This window comes from Elgaria multicarinata, chromosome 2, assembly GCF_023053635.1.
Source record: "Elgaria multicarinata webbii isolate HBS135686 ecotype San Diego chromosome 2, rElgMul1.1.pri, whole genome shotgun sequence".
In the NCBI taxonomy this organism is placed as follows: Eukaryota; Metazoa; Chordata; class Lepidosauria; order Squamata; family Anguidae; genus Elgaria; species Elgaria multicarinata.
The window spans coordinates 5,037,397-5,057,987 of record NC_086172.1 but is presented as its reverse complement, the minus strand read 5'-3'; the positions used below and the strand labels follow the sequence as shown (position 1 = coordinate 5,057,987).

Sequence of the window (20,591 nt, the reverse complement as noted above, 5' to 3'; positions counted from 1 at the left end):
TTCCCTCCCCCTCTGCAGCCCCCCTCCCAACATACCCCCAAAATCAGCGCCAGAGATTTGGGGCAGTTCTGTTGCATACACAGAAGCCCACTCACATGACATTGGATTTAACCCAATATATCTGCATTGGAGGATAAATCCATATAGAAAGGGCCTGTGAGGCAGCTGTCAGAACAGAATACGCAGACACCCCACATTGTATAAATAGCGGTCCTCATATGGATAAATCACATACCTGGTGTTGACTTTCCAACTTGTTGTTGATGTAGGGTACAGCTGGAGCACTAAGAGGCAGCAACACCTTGGATGACACGTGGGTCTTCTGGGATGAATATCCACACCTTTGGAAGGAGGGACTTTCAATGCGGGCTTTAAAAGAGAGCAATAAAGCTCAGAGTAACTGAGGCTACGCTCTGCAAGTTTGCCTCATTGTTCCCAAGACATTTGATACTGAAGCAATGATTGCTATAAAAGATCACGTTTCTACAAACTTTAAATTAGAACTGTTATTAAGGTTAAACAGTACGATGGTCTAGTGATACTTAGACATTCTAAGCATTATTTTGAAAAATGGTCAAAACTGTGCACATGCAAGTACATTGAGGGAAACGGAAGACCTGCGTGCCTTAAAAATCTCTCAATTTCCCGGGTTTTGATGTCCCTTTTTGTTTTGTTTTCTTTAATGGGATACTAAATTCTTCTCAATACAGCTCTAGATCCTCCTTGCACAGTAGCTTGAGCCCCAAGTGACTCTTCCGTGTACAGAGAACTGGAATGTCACCTATATGCATGTTTCAGGGAGAAAAAAAATGCAGTGTGTCTCTTGAGAGGCCATTCTTAAGACAAGATCCCCAGCAGCATAGAAAGAATGACTTATGCCTGGAAAAGAATCGTATGAAATGAATCTTTTAGTCTCTCTGTGTTAAATGACTTGTAAATCTAGAAGCGAGGGAGACAGGAGCAGACAGAGACCATCACAGACTGCTTCAGTTGGACCCCCTCCCCCCAGGGCTAACTGTCATCTTGACCCTGTGCGGAAGAAGGAGCTGTGGGTCTGCCCCTCCATTGAGAGATGAGGGGACGGAGCAGGGCCTTCCCACCAACCTGAACAGTCTCCTGAATTTCTTTTTATTTTCTCCCTCTTCCCTCCCCATCCACTTTTCCTTGTATGTCATGTCTTTTTTAGAATGTAACCCTGAGGGCAGGGACTGTCTTCTTTACTGATCAATTGTAAGCCGCTCTGGGAGCCTTTTTGGCTGAGGTGCAGGATAAAAATACTCTAAATAATAAATAAATAAATAAATCTACAGAAAGTTTACAAACATCTTGGCTGTTTCATTTAGCCTTTTGCAAATTCTTGAGCGAAAATTCAAAAATAGGAGCATAGCCCTTTCAAAACTGGGCAAGAAATATTGTACTTTTCAATTATAAATTAAGACAATTCAATTCCGTATTTTGCTTCCTGTAGACTGGCCACAGGCAAGGCACACCTTTACTGCGCCAGATCTACCTATGCATTTTATCATCTACCTTAGTATCCAAAACCTAAAGTCACCATTGCAGAATAAGAATACATGTCTGAGAAAGCAAATTAGGTTTTATTTATTAAATATAGAAAAATATGGCTATTTTACAATATGATAAAAATTGCTCATCCAGAAAGGCTGAAAAAATAATAATTTATACAGATGAACATAAATGTTGAAACACAGATCAGGACTTAGCTAGGAAAAAAATATTCTAGCTAAAATGTCTCCTTCGCCCGGCTTCCAAGGTCCCATCCATAACAACCACACATATGTTTATAGTTCTCTGCTGATAATAGACCAGAGTGCATTTGCCTCATTAAAGAGAGATGGGGAGAGAGAGAAACTGGCCAGTAACATGTAAACAAACTGAGAAGGAAGCTCACTGGCAGCCCAAGTATTCTAGCAATATCTCCAAAGTTGCAGGGAAAAGCTATTTCTTTTATTTAGGTCTCTTTTGAAAGATGTGTAGACACAGATATGGATTTGTTCATGCCAGAGATGTATAAGTCCATTTCATTTTGTTTTCCAAAACCGAATGCCCTTGATAATTGACAAAATTGAATGGCACTTGACGTAAGAGTACAGAGTACCTTAATCTTGTGGTTATTAAACAGAAAGAGAGCCAGGTGTGATTTTCTGCATTGAAAAGTAAAGAATAACACCAAATTCCTACAATTAAAAATATAATCCTTTAACATCAGGTTTCTCCTACTTAGGTAAGAATTCCAACAGCCATCAGATCAAATATTACTTGAAAGGAAACGCAATTACAACCTGATAAAACATCTCTCTCTCCCTCCTCTTAAAATGCAGGTGAAAAAATCTAAGCAACTCACAGCCCTTTCATTTGATTCAAACAAAAAACCCTTCCATTAGTTGTGAATAACACATTAACAGGTAGGAGTGTGCAGAGTAGGTCTTCTCCACCCTGAAATTTGGGGCAGAGCTCTGTTGAACGAGTTCTCCACTCCAATTTTTGGAGGGGGTCCATCTTTCCATAGCACCGGATTACTCGTCAGAAAACTGCTCCATTTTTGGAGAACTACGCTATTGTCAATGGGAATTAACAATAATGCATACATCTCCATCGTTTTTAAACATAAAGAGATTAAACTTGGCACCTTGGTTGCTCTTAAGTAGGGCTTTAGCTATGCCAAGTTTAAAGCATATGCCTTCATCCCTTGATTTTTAGGAAATTTTTAAAATTCATGGTTTTAAAATTATTATTTTTTTAAAAATGTCAAGTTTAAAGATAAAGAGAGGAAACTTGGCACCCTGGTAGAGCTTAAGGAGGGCTTTAAGCATCCAAAGTTCAAAACAGATTGGTTCACCCCTGATTTTTAGGATTATTATTTTTTAAAAATCCCCCCTTAAACAATTCTCCCCCCCCAATAAACTCATACATGCCTCTCTTATTCTGTGTTAATCCTGTGTTAATTATTCTGTTGGATGGGAGAAGCCAGCCTTCCTTTTCTCTCCTTTGTCTTCAAAAGCAGACATACTTAAAACATCTCCATAACCATGAGATCATGGAGATTAGATTACAATTCCCATTATTCCCAGTGGAAAATGCCAATGATTGAGGATGATGGCTGCAGTTCAACCTCATGGAAAAAGATACCACAGCACCAAGACACAATGCAAGCGGTTTTGTAGCTGAAAGAAGCACTCAGAGGAGGGACCCTGGCCTCCCCCACCCAACTAGGAAGCAATAGGGCCACTGCACCCCCAGCTCCCAGGGAAGCTACCTCAATCCCTGGCCCTGTATGCTCACTGGCTGGTAAGAAATCTGAGCCATGGATGGAGGGGGGAGGGCTCGAGCCCCTTCCCCCTTCCTTTGGCTGCTGCTCACCCACCCCGAACTTTACGTGGATGGTTTGCAAGAGCGATAAATCACCAAGGATAACTTGTTTGCACTTATATCAACCTATCAATGAGATTAACAAACCAAATCCTTTTGCATCAGTACAACCTTTGACTTGAGTGGCTGAAGCATTGAGCAGGGGGTTGGTGTCGATGGCCTTATAGGCCCCTTCCAACTCTACTATTCTATGATTCTAAGCCAACCCTATTAATAACTACACCTACACAGTTACACTAACATAGGGATGAAGAAGCTCTACCCTGTGGGCCTAACACAGCCTGCAGGAGGTCCCCATTTGCCCCCACCTACTTCCCTACCTTCTCTCCACTCACAATCAGACATAAGGCAGTGTTCCTGCACACCATGGCACCAGCGGAGGCTTTTCCCCAGGCCTAATTGCAGCATGGCAAAGGAACATTTTCAGAGGAGAGCTGCTGACTAACCATCCCTTCCCCAACACTGTGACCTCTCCTTAAAAAATCACTCCCCACACACTACACTTAGACTTTAAAAATAAAAAAGGCAAATGGGAGGTTTTGTGTGTGTTTTTAAAACTACGTTGCAAGGCCATATGCCTACTAGCATGTGAAAACTTCCACACCCCTGCACTGACACATCTGAGTAAGGACGATAGGATGCAATAAAAGAGAACCAGAAGAGACTACTGTAGCAAGCATCCTTGTACAGCATAACTATGCAGCAGAGCACTGGCACTATGGCCAGGGTTTTGCCCCAGTGTTGATGCAAGGTCATCTGATCAGCGCTACGAAACTAGTATGAAATCTTAGCACCAGCTACATGCTTGAGCAATAGGGTTGGGCCTTAAAACTACCTAAATACGAACATGCCAGCTTAAGTGATACACATTGCAGCTTCAACAAGCGAGGCAGAATTCTTAGCACAGTATGATATTTAAGCTGTTTTATTAGGGCCTCTAGAAAAATTAAGTTTATGAAAACCAAGAAAGTGTCAAGCTACAATATACAGCTCTTTCACGGCAAGCTGGTCTCTAGACACCTTTGTACCAATAGAACTGTAGAATATTGCACCCAGCTATCAAAATTGCTGCACTGAAGGGAAACATTGTACAATGCAAGCAGAAATGTTAAAAATGATGAGCAAAATATGTATCTTCATATACAGGATGGTGAATTTTAACATGTCTCAATTGACTTGACAAGACTGTGTTATATTCATGCATTTCCCACAGAACACACTGGAAAATGCATGAATATAACCTGGAGTGACAGGTAATTAATTATAAGAGGAGCATCATAATCATGTTTGGAAAAAACATTATTTCTTTACACAGATTCATGGAAGATAAAAGCCTGCAGCTTATATTTCTGTTCTTCAGTAAGCGATTGCCTCACTTTATTCAGAAGGCCACGTTTTCATACGCCTGTTCTAGAAAAGCCAACATAGTCTTCATTTCATCTGACTGCTGAATGGTGTTCAAGTTGTTAAGAAGACCTTGTTGGTTTCCAATCTTCAAAAGCTCATTCTACAGAATGTTAAACAGAAGACGGTTTAAGAAGGGATGAGAATAGTAATAGAAAGGATTTTCACTTAAGAAATCAGAAACATTTCCAGCGAAGCTTTAGATAACACAAGAGCCATGAGGACTCTGAAGCATATCTCCCTGCCTCTGCTCACCTGAAGAATGGGCGCTTTTAGCTGGTCCTCTGACAGATCAGGAAGAGCAAGATCATCACTGTGAACTCTTTGGAATACCTAGAGTGAAGGGGGGAAATATCTAATGTGAACATATCTAGAAATAAAATTCTGCCTCAATCCTTTCCCCCTATGTCCTTACTCGGTGGGGGGTGGGAAAGAATTTGCTCTATAGAAATCCTTCTCAAACTGCTATGTCAAGAAGAGAGAACAACTTGAGCAACTATATAGTTCCCCTTCCTGAACCCATGCAGAAGTGAGACAATGCAATGCCTCTTAGTCAGACAAAATTCCAAACCTACCGAGCCATGTTCAAGGTCCAATTGTTAACATACAAAGCCCTAAATAACCAGGATGCCTAGCACATGCCCTTTCACTACAGACATACATCCAGCCAACCCTGAGACCTTCGGAGGAAGTCTTGCTGGCTGTTCAGCCTACGTGCTGTTGCCAGGTAATAGCACGTAAGCGGGCCTTCTAAGTAGTGGCAACTCCACTTTCTGGAACACTCTCCCAGGCACGGTTTGAGAGGCAGAAACTGCTTTGTCGATGGGTTATTACTCTGTTTTACTGTCAATCTCGTTGTAAGTTTTCAAATTATTTATTATTTTATACTGAATTATATATACATTTTAATGTGAGCTGTTTAGGGATTTTTTAAAATATTAAGCACGATACATGACAAATAAATAAATACCTTGCTTGCTGCTGATAGCTCACATTTTAATTCCTGCACTTTGTTCTGGAGACATTGAATATTCTGATCTTTGAATTCTACCGCTGACATAACTTTGTCTATTTCATTCTGCATTTAAAAGAGAAGTGCAAAAGTTAAGAAATGTATTTAAAGCATGGAATTATCCACGTATCAAACATTATGCCAGGATTAGATGAACTCCCACTGTTATATATGGGACACAAGCTTGATGCGGGGCAAATATTCATCTTTCCAGTTAACCATTCCGTGGAATAGAATGAGAAGAACCCCCTACTATTCGAACTGACAGAACTTGCACAATTATACAAAATTAATTATAACATGTAATATACTACATATTAGTCATTTGTGGTGAACAATACCCTCTCCTCCCTTTTGGAGGGTGAAAAAGAAAAGAAAGACAATGAGGCAGGTTTTGTATGGTATCCAGTAAAGAATACACAGGTTTAGAGATTTTGGAAAAAACAAGTAAACCCTTTGTACCAAAAAAAAAATTGTAACCCCAAAACAGAAAGTGGGACAGCAATATAGCACTGTGGCATGAAGTAATGGGAAGAAATAATTCAAAATATTTTGAAACAGTAGCACAATGTGAATCTTTACAAAGCAATGTCCAAGGTTTCAGGTTCACTAGCACTCTTCTTTAAACATAAACAAAAATAGAGGCCGGACAAAGAATGTTGGTGGGTGCAGTAAGCTTCAAATGATATGAAGTTCCTCTTATTCATGGAATTGATCACCATTTATTTCCAGGCAATGTGCCATACAAATACTCAAGGTTTACCCTCCCCCTCCCTTTCTTACCTGCAGTTCTGCTAAACCCTCTTTCATGACCAGACTCTTTTTCTTTTCCTCTGCTACAATTTCATGCACACTCTTTAAGCTGCTCATCTTCTCCACAGGAACTCTCAGGGTCTCAAAATGTTTTAGAAGCCTTGAGCAAAGTGATAAACAAGATGTCCAACATGCAGTTATAGTAACAGGTTCAATTGTAATATTGAAATTATGCAGGGGATTAGTATCATGCCAGGTGTAGTGCAACTGAGTTGGCACTAGTTGCTTTATAGGGTTTCTTTATAGACTATGACCAGTAGATTTATAGATTATGACCCCAGCGAGATAGGTCCAATGTTTATAAGAAACTTCCTCCCCAATGCCCCATCCCAATGTCTCATATTGGCTGATGGTGCCTTCCGAACTATATAATCTTTGCATCAATGTTTGGACATCACATACACCTACAAGAAGTATTTATGTCAAGTGAGCCACAACTGTTGAACTTCCTTCTTCTGGGGCCTTACCAAAGTGGGTTTTATCTGTGCTAGCTGGCGGCAGCGGTGTGCAAGCTAATGCTTATAATGTCTTATCAATTTAATGTTTTTATAATGTTTTAATTATACTGTCACCTATTTAATTTTACTGTCACCTATTCAATGCTTTTAGGATTAAGCAGGCTACGAAGCAAAGAGGAGTAAAAACCCAGTACACAGTGTTCAATAGTTTTAAATTGATCTAAACAAAACACTTTTAGCTAAGATATATTCATACTAGTAAAATCAACAGACATTTTGGGGCTCTGCGGGTGCTATACAATCTTTATTTAAGAGCAATTGTGTCTTTTGAAATAGATTCTTTCTTGTTTTACTAAAAGCAGCATTCACTAAACATATTGGGGTGATTTGGACATAATGCTGTATCATAGGCTGGCATTATGAGAAAGGGCCACCATGAGCCTCAGTGGGTTCATGTGCTCTCTGCTCTATGGAGACCTGAATGGGGATTTTCTGACCTATGGCTCATACTCATTCTTAATCTGGCACCGAAATGGTTAAATAATATTGCTAACCAAAGTCTGAAGGGGCTGCCTCAAACTACTAATTTCTAACTGGGTCCTAAAATAGTTATGCCTGATTGTGTCTTGGGAAGACCTACAGCTGGCGATAGGAAGCAGTGAAGAAGAGAGCTTAGCGCATGCTCAGATCATGGTGTGCATCTGTGATAAGGGGAACGAGACCGTCCTTATGCAGACTATGAATGTTTTCTAAATAACACATTTAGTGCATTTCAGTTAAATTCTCTGTCTGTGGTGATGTTTGTCTATTTACACTTGGCTTGGTTACCCACTGGGTTCCTCGAACCCAACTGGTCTAAGTTCTGAAACTAAGCAGGACCAAATTAATACTCTCCACTACTACCCAGGCCAGCACTGTTTGGCTCAGCCTTCCCCCAGCCTGGTAGGCCCTTCAGGTGTTGTTTCCTTCCCCAGCCAGAGTGACCAATGGGCAGGGATGGCTGGAGTTGCAGGCCACAACACCTGGAGGGGCCTAGTTGGGGCGTGGCTGCTTTAGGTGTGGGAAATGAATAGGAATTTCTTGGATATTGATTTTAAAGTGCATAATTTGAAAGCATGTGTGAAAAGGATCTTGGGGTTATGATGTGGCTGCAAAAAAGGCAAGTGAAATTTTCAGTTGCATGGAGAGACATAAAGTTTCAAAATCACAGGAAGTAAGAGTTCCACTCTACTGTGTGCCAGTCAGACCTCAACTTGCGTACTGTGTCCAGTTCTGGACATCACACTTAAGAAGGATTCACATAAATTGGAATCAGTTCAGAGGAGAGTAACAAAGATAATTGAAGGAACTGGGTTTGTTCAGTCTTGAGAAGAGAAGACTGGGAGGGGGAGGAATGAGAGCAGTTTTCAAGTACCTAAAGGGCTGTCACACAGAAGGAGGCCTCCAGCTGTTCTCTGTCATCCAAGACAGCAGGACACAAAATAACAGCCATAAATTACAGGAAGGCAGATTGCAGTTGAACATCAGGGAACACTTTTTAACAGTCAGAGAAGTCAGACAATGGAACCGACTACCTAGAGAGGTAGTGGACTCTCCATTACTAGAGTTATGCACTCAGAAACTGGACAGCCTTCATTCATAAATGTTTTAAACTGGATTCGCAGGGGGTTGGACCCTTCCAACTCCAAGATCTTTATGATTCTAAAGGACTGAGACTAACTCATTGAATCACTAGCCACCTAGGAAGGCACCACAAATTCACACCACTTCTTAAAAATCAAACTAGGACATCCTCTTACAGACATTTATGCTTTAGAAAATAATTTCTACCGGGCAATCCTATGTATGTTTATTCAGAAATAAGTTCCACTGTGTTTAGTGTGTCCCCAATAAGTGTGTTTAAGCTTGAAGTTATATGCAGAGAATTAGACACAACAGGCTTTATACCTAGTGCATAATTTTCAGTCTAATGTACGCAGCCCTGAGATCCCAGTGATACAACTGGGAATACAACTGTTTTAAAAAATAATGAATAAATTTAATAAATAAAATGATTTCTTTTAATGAGAAATGCTGTTAAGAACATATTAAATGCTATTAAGAACATATTAACATATGCATATTAACATATTAACTAGAACATATTAACTAGCACTTAAACAAGGCCTAGCCGCCATCATTGTGCTGGCAGTATGCATTTCCTTCACTTCACGGCAGGATCGCTTTCTGGTTTTTTATATTTCCTGGAGAATACTTGACTCGGGATTTAGAGAGCTGAGAATTTTTAAGAATCCTTTAGATCAGGGATGGTGAATTTCCACTGATCTAAGGGGCCACTGTAGCAAGCCAGAAGCTCGAAGTGAAATCAGTCACACAGACTGAACCTCTTCCCCTTACAAGTGGTCTGGTTGCATAATGAATTTGGCACCATCTTGTAGTGAGTGCTCTGCAATTAAGGAGCAAATGCCCTTACAGACAAAATTTCAACAAGATATATAACATTAAAGAATCTATTAAAACTTCAACAGAATTTTCTTTTGAGTGAAATTATGCTGCTGATTAAAATTTGATAGGGTTCTCAGAGTACAGCTGAAACAATAAAGGAAGTGGATGGGTGCTAATCTAGCCTCTGGGATGCCAGCTGGATAAACTTACATTAGCGTAAGGCTGGAGTTTTAGCAGTATTCACCAGGGATTAAATCTTATTGAACTCAACACCTCATTTACACCTATAAACATGCTTAACATCATGTTACACAAACACCTGCAGGTCTTTATTTTTTTGCTGCCCTATATGCATTACCTTTTCTTGAGAAGGTTTAAATCCTTTTCAGTTTCACTCCAATTGTCTGTAGTTTCATACAAAAGAGATCTGGAAGGAGACATAACATATTGCTTGTCGCTTTCTCCCATACAGAAAGTGTAAGTTGAATTTCATATGAGTATTTGTCAGGAAATGAACCACAAATGTACTACACTGAACAGCAAGATATTCTTGGTATGAACTGAGTTGTTGTTTCTGTCTTGACTTCAGTTTGCTGACATCTATTCAAAACAGGCTGATTACTACCTGCTGGTCTAATAAAAAGACATCAGTCTTGCCTCCAGAAGAAAACATAACTGCATTTCAGGGGAGACCAGTAGGGGACCTTTAGATGGTCAAGAGAAGTGGAGTTGGATGGCCAAAGGTCACAGGAAGAAATGTGTTGTGATATAAGAGCAGAGAGATGGGGAGCATGTATGGTTTGGAAGGACAGAAACTCTTGCAAGATCTGGGAGCAGACAGGACGCCAATGTAGGGATTTAAAGAGGGCACCATTTAGTCATATTATTTATTTATTTATTTCATTTGTATCCCGCCTTTTTTCTTCCAAGGAACCCAAGGCGGTGTACATAATCCTCCTCCTCTCTATGTTATCCTCTCAACAACAACCACCCTGTGAGGTAGGTTGGGCTGAGAGTATGTGACTGGCCCAAAGTCACCCAGTGGGATTCCATGGCCGAGTGGGGACTAGAACCCGGATCTCCCAACTCCCATTCCAACACCTTAGCCGCTACACCACACTGGCTCTTGTTAGCTACCATGGTGTTATTTCTGAAATGCCTAGCTTAGATGGTTTTAAGAATGAGGACATAACTCCATGCTTAACTTTCTCCAGCTGAAGAGCTTTAGGATATAAACTAAGTTCCCTGCATCTATGTGTAGGGAAGTCAAAAGGCTGGTTGTCAGGTATAAAGCAATTTGAACCTGCCTGCAAGGATCCCTGGAGACGTTTCAGTTGCTGCACCACAGTGGTTGATACTTTGGAGGGCACTGCGGTGTCCCTGTGCCTAGACAAAGCTGTCCTTTGGTGCCCATCTGCAGTATGCGTTCGTGTGGTGGGGCAGGGTGATGTCACTCTGGGTGGATTGCCTCCTTCCATGCATGCCTAAAGGGGGGCATTACTGGGCTACATGGATCTTGGACTGAATCAGTGAGGCACTACGTGAAACGCTCACCTAACAATTAAATTGTTTTTCATTCCATGAAAGCATTTTAGTTAGCTCTTCATTAAGAGTTATAGTTACCGACTTAGGACAACCACACTTGCCACCATTGGTGAAGCTTCTCAAGGGAAAGAAATCTAATATAGGTAGAGAGGTCTTTGGTACTTACGTTATTAACCAATGCATCATGGATTCCAAGCACTCTCTAGTGCTCTTTGGGAGTGGGCACCATTTTGCTCTTTGTCTTGGAGTCACCCTCACTACTTTCGCGGACCAAGAAGTTACATCTGTTGGCAAACCGCAAGAGAGTTTGTCAGTGTCACGGCTAGGCTTGGTCAGAATGCTGTGCTGTAATATGCATGTATGATGGCAGGATCACTTTCTTAAACAATTCTATTTCTAAGGTGATTTGTTTTGTCAACCTGAAATGGAATGTCCCTATCCAGCAAAAGCCTTGAATTAAATATGACAAAGTGCTGGATTATAACGTAAATATTATCTGCTTATTTAGATGTTTAATCCACCCTAAATGTAAGACAGGTAATACAGTAAGACAGCCTTGGCCAACAGCTCCCACCAGGTTGGAGAAAACAATATTGTAAAACATCCAACAAACATACTATGAAATAGTATTAAACAAAATGTTGTCCATATTAATCTCCAATTACTAAACTGCAGGCCACCTGTTATTTCCCAAATTTTGACATCAGGGGCATCATTTCTTTCCAAATTAAGAATGGATGCACATTTTCTTCTTATGCTCATATAGACTGCTCTGTTTCTCAGTCCACCTCTAGGTCAATGGACAGGCATTCTCCTTTTAACTGCAGGCCAGCACCGTTAATATTGCCGCTGGGTCCCATCCACCTCTTTGCCCAGTACTTAAGGGCCCAAGAATGAGACTGTGCCTCCTAGATAACGGAGCTCTTCTAGGATTCTTCCACACTTGTCAGCTGGTTGTGTCTGGGAATCCTGGTACATCCTTACTCATAACTTTGGGGTGATGTTACTGGCTATCTATTGGCAAGGGTCAGGGAGTGAATGCCACACAAATACCAATAGAGTGAAAGACACCTCCTACAGTGGCTTAGTTTTTCCAGCCACACTTCTGCTCCTCTCACAGCACACTGTTCGGGAATCACCGACTGAAACAAAAGCATGGTTTCTGGCAAGGACTGCCGAAGCTAGGAAGCAGTTGCTGGTAATATCTGTCTATAAATGGAGAACACTACAAGAGCCTACACGTCTTTCCTCCTCCCAGATCAGAATGAAATGGAGAAGGTGGTGGTCCCAAAGTTATGTGGCGCTGAAACAATTTAAGGCTTTATTAGTCAAGGTTTTATTGATGTCCCAGAGACACTCGTGTAATGGCTCCTGGCAAGCCACACTTGTGAATCAAGCAGGCTGCCAGTGTTTTGCACTAGCTGCAGTGATCCAGGATGAAGGTTATGAAGGCAGAAATCACTAAATGTGCCTAAGCCACATCAAAGAGAAATTCCAGACAGGGACAGCAGCAAAAGGGCACTTCCCATAAAAGTCTGTGAACTGTGTGTCTTATCACAGGAGAATCATGATTGCTGCCAAAGCAGAACAGGCTTACTAATGGAAGAATCCCCACATGGCACAATTCAGTCACATACAGTTAAGGATGGATAAACAGCCACAACATCGTAAGCTTTAGATTTCAACTCTTTCTGTTGGCCCTATAAGTAAACCATCCACACACCCAAAATGCAGTCACTAAATAGAACTTTATCATTTGCACTTACAAGATATTTTGCAGCTGCTAAATCTAAAAATTAAAGGAAAACAGCTGCAGCCTTCTCACCAAAAAGTTGGTAGAAAGCAGTCTTGTTCACTGCTGTAACTTTGGATTCTAAGCAGAGTGATAAATCCCAAAGCATCAATGACAGGTATACACTTCCTCTAGGCCACAGCTATGCTGGGCTCAACTATTGACTAGCTCAGTTTTTTCAAAATGATAATTATGTATTCGAATTAAGGGATTTCATGGTACTAACAATTGTAAGTGTGAAACAAGGGAATTTTCTACCTATAAAGCTGAAAGTATGTGTGTGGGATGTATGTCTGGAAATGTTTACCCACTTCCACATGAATTACATCCTTAAAACTGTTCCCCCCTGGATCAGAAAAATATATATCTAACAACCAATGTTTTTCGCTTTTAACTATTTTTAATTAATTAAAAACTAAACTTATGCTGATGCCTTCAACTCCTAGCATGCCTACAACTCCAAGCAACTGAAGGCATGCAGGAAGATGTAGGCATTTCACAGATCTCAGGGAAAGTGCGCGGCCACTTGAGCAATCTTGCGACATCTCTGTAATGGCTACACAGCTTCACAGGGCTTTGGCAGCCATTTCTCAGAGTAGATGCCCTGGGTGATCGTGTGCATCCAGATGGCTGAGCAAACACACAAGCAGCAGGAGGGCCCAATGACTTGGAGGAAGGGCGGCGATGGCAGCAGCAGAAGTTTTGGCGGGACAGGGGCGTGCCAAGGAAGAGCGCAAAAGGCGAGCAAGAGAAAAACGATGAGCGTTGAGGCAGGGGAGACGCAAACAGCAACCCCCGCGCTGCCACTTTTGCTCCGCTTTTCCGGGAGCTTTGAGGGGACAAAGGAGTGTGAATGGGTGAAAAGTGAAGAGAAGGGCATGCTTTAGGCTTTAGACTCTTTGGTGAGAGTTGAACCTGACCCTAAGAGCAGAGATGCAGACAAAACAACCATTTCAAAACCAAGAACACATGAAGAGCCAAAGAAGTGGCTAGAGATCTCTCACTCCTCGGAGATGCTAAGTCGAGAAGCAGCATCAGCAATGAGAAGAGGGAAGCACCTCAACGGCTGCAGTTCAAACCAGGCCTTCACCGCTGGTTTACTTAGAAAAAAATAGTTTCTATCTGGTTTCCATCTGGTTTTATACATCTACTATAAGGAAGCGAGCTCTGAGTCCTAGAGGGGCTCTGAGTCCAGTTCCAGAATTGGGCGGGAGGAAGACTTCCTGCCGCTGCCTTTGTATTCCAGGACTGCAAAGCGGCCTGGTGAGGTTTCATGGTGTGGGAGCTGAGGGAGGGTAGGCTGGTCTGGGGGTGGGGGGCAAAGATGTGAGTGGGGGTTCATTGAAAGGAGGAGGCACCAATAATTTGCTCTTGGGGAGGGTTGGGGGGACGCTTTTGTGAACCGCCCAGAGAGCTTCGGGTGTGGGGCGGTATATAAATGTAATTAAATAAATAAATAAAATAAATAAGAGAAAAGCCTCCCTCCAACCCTCTCTTAGAATCATGGGGGAGGGGGGTTGAAACCATGCAGTCCAGTCGCTAAACTCCACCCCCCCACTCCATGATTTGCACTGTTGCTATCGCAGGATGCACTCAGAAATCAGCCCAAGCCCTATGGGTGTGTGTGTGTGGGGGGGTATGGCTTAGGGTGGAGGACTTCGTGCACAGAAAATAATCTTACTTGGTGGGGCAGAGTGGGACTCAGGAGGGGGGGGGTTGAAAAAGCTCTCAGGAGAAAAAAAGGGAAAGGGACAACATGAAGTAAGAGGTCTATTTAGTACAATAATAGGCAGTTCAAAAGGGCTTGCCATATTCCATCTACCTGAGCAACGGTTCTGGCTTTTATCTGTGACTTGGAAGGCATAATGACAAGAATGGACGTTTTCACCAGTCTTATAAGACACTGTGCCCCTTCCCCCCTGCGAGACTTTAGTGTTGCCAGGTGCGCGAGCGCCTGGTTTGTTACGTAGCACACAGGGGAGGGGAGGAAAAGGAGGGGATTGCACCAACCTGGCCTCCTCTTTAACTCCCTTTTAAATAATAATAATAATGATGATGTTCTAGAAACTTCAGAGCACAGGCATACAACAGTTCCCTGCGTCCACTGAGATCCGCTTCCCTACTATATGTTATTCAGGTATCTGGGCAACACCAGGTATATTTTGAAAACGTATTTTTAGGTTTGCATCTTTTTTAGCTGCTAGAAAGGTTGTTGTGTCTCCTGATTGGTTTTGAAGGTTAGATGGACACTCCAGCCAAGGCATGTTGGGAGGTGTAGGCATTTCAGAAATCTCGGGGGACCCGGGCAACGACGGATATATCAGCTAGTCACTAATAAATTACACAAAGGTGAGAAAAATGTAAAACCGTTTAATACCTTCAGGAGTCTGTGCTCCCTGCTGCATCGTTTTCTTCTGGACTGCTTGTACACCCTGCTATAAAGAAATATGCAGGAAAAAGATACATTAATTGAAGCTGGTTTTTAAAAACTGTATACAGTATACTTACATCCTGGCTCCCAACCCATTTAAGCTGAAATCTATAATGACAATGACTTTCTTATGTGTTTCTTATTAAGTTTAACATATACATGAAGCCACTGGGGGAGGTTATCCGGAGATGTGGACTGAGGTGTCATCAATATGCGGATGATACCCAGCTCTACCTTTCCTTTTCATCAAACCCAGGTGAGGCAGTGACTGTTCTGAACCAGTGCCTGGGTACGGTAATGGACTGGATGAGGGCTAACAAACTGAGACTCAATCCAGACAAGACGGAGGTACTGTTAGCGGGTGGTTCTTCTGTCCGGCGAGGTGATGTTTGCCCTGTCCTGGACGGGGTTGCACTCTCCCTAAAGGATCGGGTCCGTAGTTTGGGGGTACTCTTGGATCCAGAACTGTCACTTGAGGCACACGTGAACTCAGTGGCAAAGAACACCTTTTATCAGCTTAGGTTGATATACCAACTACACCCTTATCTGGACAGAGATAGCCTAGCTATCTCTGAGCTATCCATGCTCTGATAACCTCTTGTTTGGATTACTGCAATGCGTTATACGTGGGGCTGCCTTTGAAAACGGTCCGGAAGCTTCAGCTAGTACAAAACAGGGCAGCACGGTTACTAACAGGGACTGGCCGGCAAGATCACATTACGCCAGTCCTTTTACAACTTCATTGGCTGCCAGTCCAGGTCCGGGCCTGATTCAAAGTGCTGGTATTGACATTTAAAGCCCTAAATGGTTTGGGGCCAGGTTATTTGAAGGAACGCCTCCTACCCGGACCTTAAGATCATCTACAGGGGCCCTTCTCCGTGAGCCCCTGCCAAAGGAAGTGAGGCAGGTGGCTACTAGGAGGAGAGCTTTCTCCGCTGTGGCACCCCGGTTGTGGAATGAGCTCCCCAGAGAGGTCCGCCTGGCGCCTACACTGTACTCCTTTCGTCGCCAGCTGAAGACCTTTTTATTCTCTCAGTATTTTAACACTTAATTTTAACTTAAATTTAAATTTTACTGTTTTAACTCTGTATTTTAATTTTATATCAATTTTGCTGCATGGTTTTTATCCTGGTTGTGCTTTTTATACTGTATTTTGTATTTGTGCTTTTAACCTGTTGGTTGTTTTATTATGGTTTTAATTTTTGTGAACTACCCAGAGAGCTTCAGCTATTGGGCGGCATAAAAATGTAATAAATAAATAAATAAATAATTATACAAGCTAATCCTGACTGAAGAATTGGAGTGCTCCCCGATCCCTCTCTCTCCCTCCAGAGGAGGAGAGCTGGCATCTAATGGTCCCAGGTGCACCCTCCCAAAGGTTAGAGAATTGCGGCCTTAACTGTTGTTTTTTCATGGTCCTGTCCATTCTTATTTATCTTATCAATCCTGTGCACACTTCCCTGGGAGCAAGCCCTATGGAACACAATGGATCATAGTGAGGATCGCACTGTGTGTTGCTTTCTGTTGGCCACTTCCCTTGGTCCTTCCATTTGTCAGTCAACTAATCTAGGATAGCTAGAGTGGCCAGATACAACAGCTTTAACTGTTGTGATGAAGAGGGAATTTCACAAGGTGCTGCCTGCATACAAATGACGTCTGCTGAAATGCCCTTTTCTATACAACTGTGAAAGATACATGAGCCCTGTCCTCCTTTTCATATGGTCACCCTACCTCCAACGCCAAAGGGCATCCCCAAGGCATTTTATGTAGAGGTGGGATTGTTCCCAACTGCAGTCTTGTGGTACAGCTCATCTAGTTTATGTGATCTGGGACACAATAACATATATTCACCATGAAAGGGGAGATGAAAATTGTATCCAATTACAATGGGAGTTTATCCCAGTGTAACCATTCCTTTGCTCAGGCTCATTCTCCCTTTAGAGGTATGATGCTTACTTCTTCCTCTAGATTCCTCTTTTGTCGTCTTCCCCTTTTTCGGCTGGGACGTCTTAATGGAACTTTAGACATCTTCGCTTCCACAGCTCCTCTTGCCTGGTGCCTAACAGAAGAATGACTTTCATGACTTTTAAAATGAGAAACAGAAAAATAAAGAGATAATCATGTTCCAAACATGCTAGGATGAAGTAATTGTAAGAAAGAGCTTTGCTTGAATAAGACATAATTTCTTAATTCAAATGTAGTGCTTCCTAGAAAACTCTTCAAAAAAGTAAAGTCTTTTCCATTTTTATGGAAAAGTTTCCAAACATTCCTCCTTCCATAATAATATCTATATATTTAAAACCTCAGTTTCTGAATTACAATCCTATATATACACTTACTGGGCAGCAAGTGCCATTGAATACAGTGGGATTATGTGTTGCAAGAATCGGTAACACTGAGGCTATCAGAGGGAAAGAAAGCAGCAGTCAGGCACTCTCCATCCTGCCTGGACACAGCTCCAGCTGAGCACCTCCCTTCCCCCAGCTACTAACTGCCATCACTGCTGCCTTAATTGGGTGGGTGGGTGTGCGCGCGCAGAGTTCCATCAACTGCTGAATTACTACTGGCAGAACTTTACGATAACAAATCTAGTGCATGAGTTTGTTTTCCCAATCCCTTTTCCTTTAGTGTCCTGTCTTTTTAATTGTAAGAGTACAGGCAGGGACTGTCTTATTTTTGATCTATGCAAGCCGCTCAGGGAGCCTGGTCCACTAAAGAGTGGAGTAAAAATGTTTAAAATAAATAAAAGTATAAATCACATCTTCTCCTATAAAATTTCGGCAATCAGCCGTAAGGGCTGGGAGTGGAGCAGGATATATAGGTTTCAAAATGGATGGGCTTCAAAATGCCATAATACTGTCCCTTCAGGCTACCTCAAAATGAAATAAAGATAAACTTTATTTCAAGGTTTTATCACAAAATAAAAGCACAACACCCAATCCTTAAAGACAAGTCACCGTGAGCCACTTCTTAATTCTGGGCTAAACAGCTACGAAGTTTGCCCAAGACTACAATGCCCAGCATGTGAAGGGCCTTTTTTGACACTTGAAACCATCTCCTGAGCTGGGCGCGTGTTGGCCTGTTGCAGCAAGAACAGTCAGGTGGCACCTTAAGTGCTCACAGGTCTGTGGCGACTCGAACTAACGTGGACTAGGCATTACTTCATTGGTCACGTGAAGCCGCATCCTCAGCTGGCAGGAATATATGCGTGTAGGCGGGGGCGTGTGAATGTGATCTTGGGCCGTAGCTAGACCTAAGGTTTATCCCAGGATTATCCTCGGGTCAAACCTGTTCATCTGAGGGCCTTGCTAGACCTACCTCAGAATCCATGTGGGAGGAGCAGCCAACCCACGCTAGAAGTGTCGCTCCTTTCCACACATCAGACGCGACGGGGAAAGGAAAGCCCCGTGGCATTCTCCATTTTTAAAAAAAAGTTAAAGGGGCCATGTGCACAGGAGCGCACCAACGAAAAGGTAAGTTGGGTTTTTTAAAAAATAAAGGGTTCCCCGCTCCCCCCAATTTCCCCCCACAATGTCTGATGCCCCCCACTTGCCCCTGCCCATCCACTCGCCGTCCCTGCTCGCCATGTCCGATGCCCCCTCCACCACCACCCCAGCCGTGATCTCCCCACCCTGGCTGCGCTCTTCTCTCCCCATCTCTCCTGCCTGGTCCGCTCTCTCCCCCACACACGATTCCCTCGCCCCCAGCCCGATGGGCACAGCGCTCCTATGGCGCTGTGCCCAGTGCGCGGCTTCTCCCGGCTACTCGCGAGTAAGCGAGCAGCCCGGAAAAGCCGTGGAACAAGCTAGACCGTCTCAGCCAGGGGCTGCGGAAAAACTGGGCCAGAAGTGGATCCTGTTATCCTGGGTCAAGGGAGGGTTTAGCCCGGGCTGACCCCGGGATCCCCTGTGCGTCATCTGCATGCACAGCAGGGAGCTGGGCCCTAAGAGCCACACAGGGCATCCAGGCAGGGCCGATCCCAGGATGACCCTGGGATAAACCTTAGGTCTAGCTGCGGCCTTGGAAGAGCTTGAGCAAATGCAGCGTGAAGCACAGGAAACTATTCCACACCAGGAACAAGTTGTACAGCAGTGCTCAAAAACCGGTTTTCATTCAGTAGCTATTCCTGTATATTTCCTGCTTCTGTATCGACGTGCATAGATATATATATCTAGCATTGTATTGTAAATGGCGAGTTACAATTAAAACCGCTCCATTACCAAACAAATGCCCCGTAAGGGATCGGTTACTGTAGATCAGCCTTCCTCAACCTGGGGCGCTCCAGATGTGTTGGACTGCTGGAGCGCCCCAGGTTGAGGAAGGCTGCTGCAGATGCTTATTTGCAGATTATACACGGCAACCTTGTGGGTTTTTGTGAACCGCCCGGAGAGTTTCGGGGCGGGCAGCTCGCCGCGTCCCTCGCCTCTCGCAGCTCAATCGCGCAATCCTTCCCACGGTGGGAAACGTGGGTGGGTTTGGGGTGCCCCCGGCCCCTCTTCGTGCTTCCGGTCCTGCCCCCCACTTCCCCCTTGCAGCCGCGCCTCCGTGGCAGCCTCCGGCGGAGGGAAGAGGCTCCTCACGCCACACCAGGCCGCCTCCGCTGGCCCAGTGGCCGGGGCGCCCGCCCTCGGCCAGCGACCACAAGGCAGGACGAGTTGCGACAGCCACCCTCCCAGGCTCGCCCTCGCGCGTTTTCCATCTACCCCTGAGAGACGTAAATAACTGAACCCAGGCGCTCGCGCGCGCGCGCTGCATCCTGGGGGTTGTAGTCGACGCCGCCTCCAACCCTTTGCCTTTCCTCCCTCTTTCCCCCGCACCAGACTGAGACGGAGCAGCTGCGGTCCTTCATGCGACTCACCGGTTTTGCTCCTCTAACCGATCCGAGATCGCGCTGGGTGCCAAACGGAACAGCCGTGAAAAACCGTCGCCGCGGATTCGACGCGCAGGCGCTCAGCTGGGCAGGCCCAGGAGGCCGCGCCTGCCTGCCTGCCTGCTTGCCTGGCTGCTCTACCAACGGCCCTGGCGTAACGCCGCCGCAGCAGGTACCCGCTGGTCGGGAGGGTCCCGGCGCGCTCTTCCTTCCCCCGGGAGGCCGCGGCTCGGTCGTAGCCCGTGCTGAGATGAACTCGCCTCCCTCGCCAAGCTCGGGTGAAGAGGAGGCACCGCTGAGCTGGCCACCAGCCCCCGCGTTCAATGCCCGCCTCTGACGCAGCGGGAAAGAAGAGAAGGCCGCCCCGAGGAACTGCAGGCAACGCTGCGAGGGTGACCCTATGGGGAGGAGGGCAGGGCTCCTGCATCTTT

The 20,591-nt window shown here is 44.1% G+C and overlaps 2 protein-coding genes across 3 annotated transcripts in view; one reads left to right on the top strand and one right to left on the bottom strand.

Moving 5' to 3' along the window:
• Positions 1-1,579: 1,579 nt before the first annotated feature.
• CENPQ (centromere protein Q) lies at positions 1,580-20,490 on the bottom strand. The gene is made up of 9 exons (XM_063115950.1): positions 20,337-20,490; positions 17,247-17,373; positions 15,237-15,294; positions 11,234-11,351; positions 9,881-9,949; positions 6,590-6,719; positions 5,765-5,872; positions 5,050-5,127; positions 1,580-4,897 (listed from the first exon to the last, which is right to left on the bottom strand). The coding sequence occupies exons 2-9, from the start codon at positions 17,316-17,318 to the stop codon at positions 4,772-4,774; spliced, it is 759 nt and encodes a 252-aa protein (XP_062972020.1). The 5' UTR covers positions 17,319-17,373; positions 20,337-20,490; the 3' UTR covers positions 1,580-4,771.
• Positions 20,114-20,591, top strand: part of MMUT (methylmalonyl-CoA mutase) — a 26,174-nt gene continuing 25,696 nt past the window's right edge. For both annotated transcript variants that reach the window (XM_063115949.1, XM_063115948.1), the window contains exon 1: positions 20,114-20,332. The gene's annotated coding sequence lies outside the window, so the exon portion shown is untranslated. The remainder of the gene's footprint in view (positions 20,333-20,591) is intronic.

Bases quoted from the DNA above. Each gene is read 5' to 3' on its own strand.
- CENPQ (XM_063115950.1), bottom strand. From the start codon at position 17,318: ATGTCTAAAGTTCCATTAAGACGTCCCAGCCGAAAAAGGGGAAGACGA. The intron at 11,352-15,236 runs GTATTAAACGGT...GTTTGCCAACAG, and splicing joins GGGAGCACAGACTCCTGAAG to ATGTAACTTCTTGGTCCGCG. The intron at 6,720-9,880 runs GTAATGCATATA...ACTTTGCTCAAG, and splicing joins TTAAACCTTCTCAAGAAAAG to GCTTCTAAAACATTTTGAGA.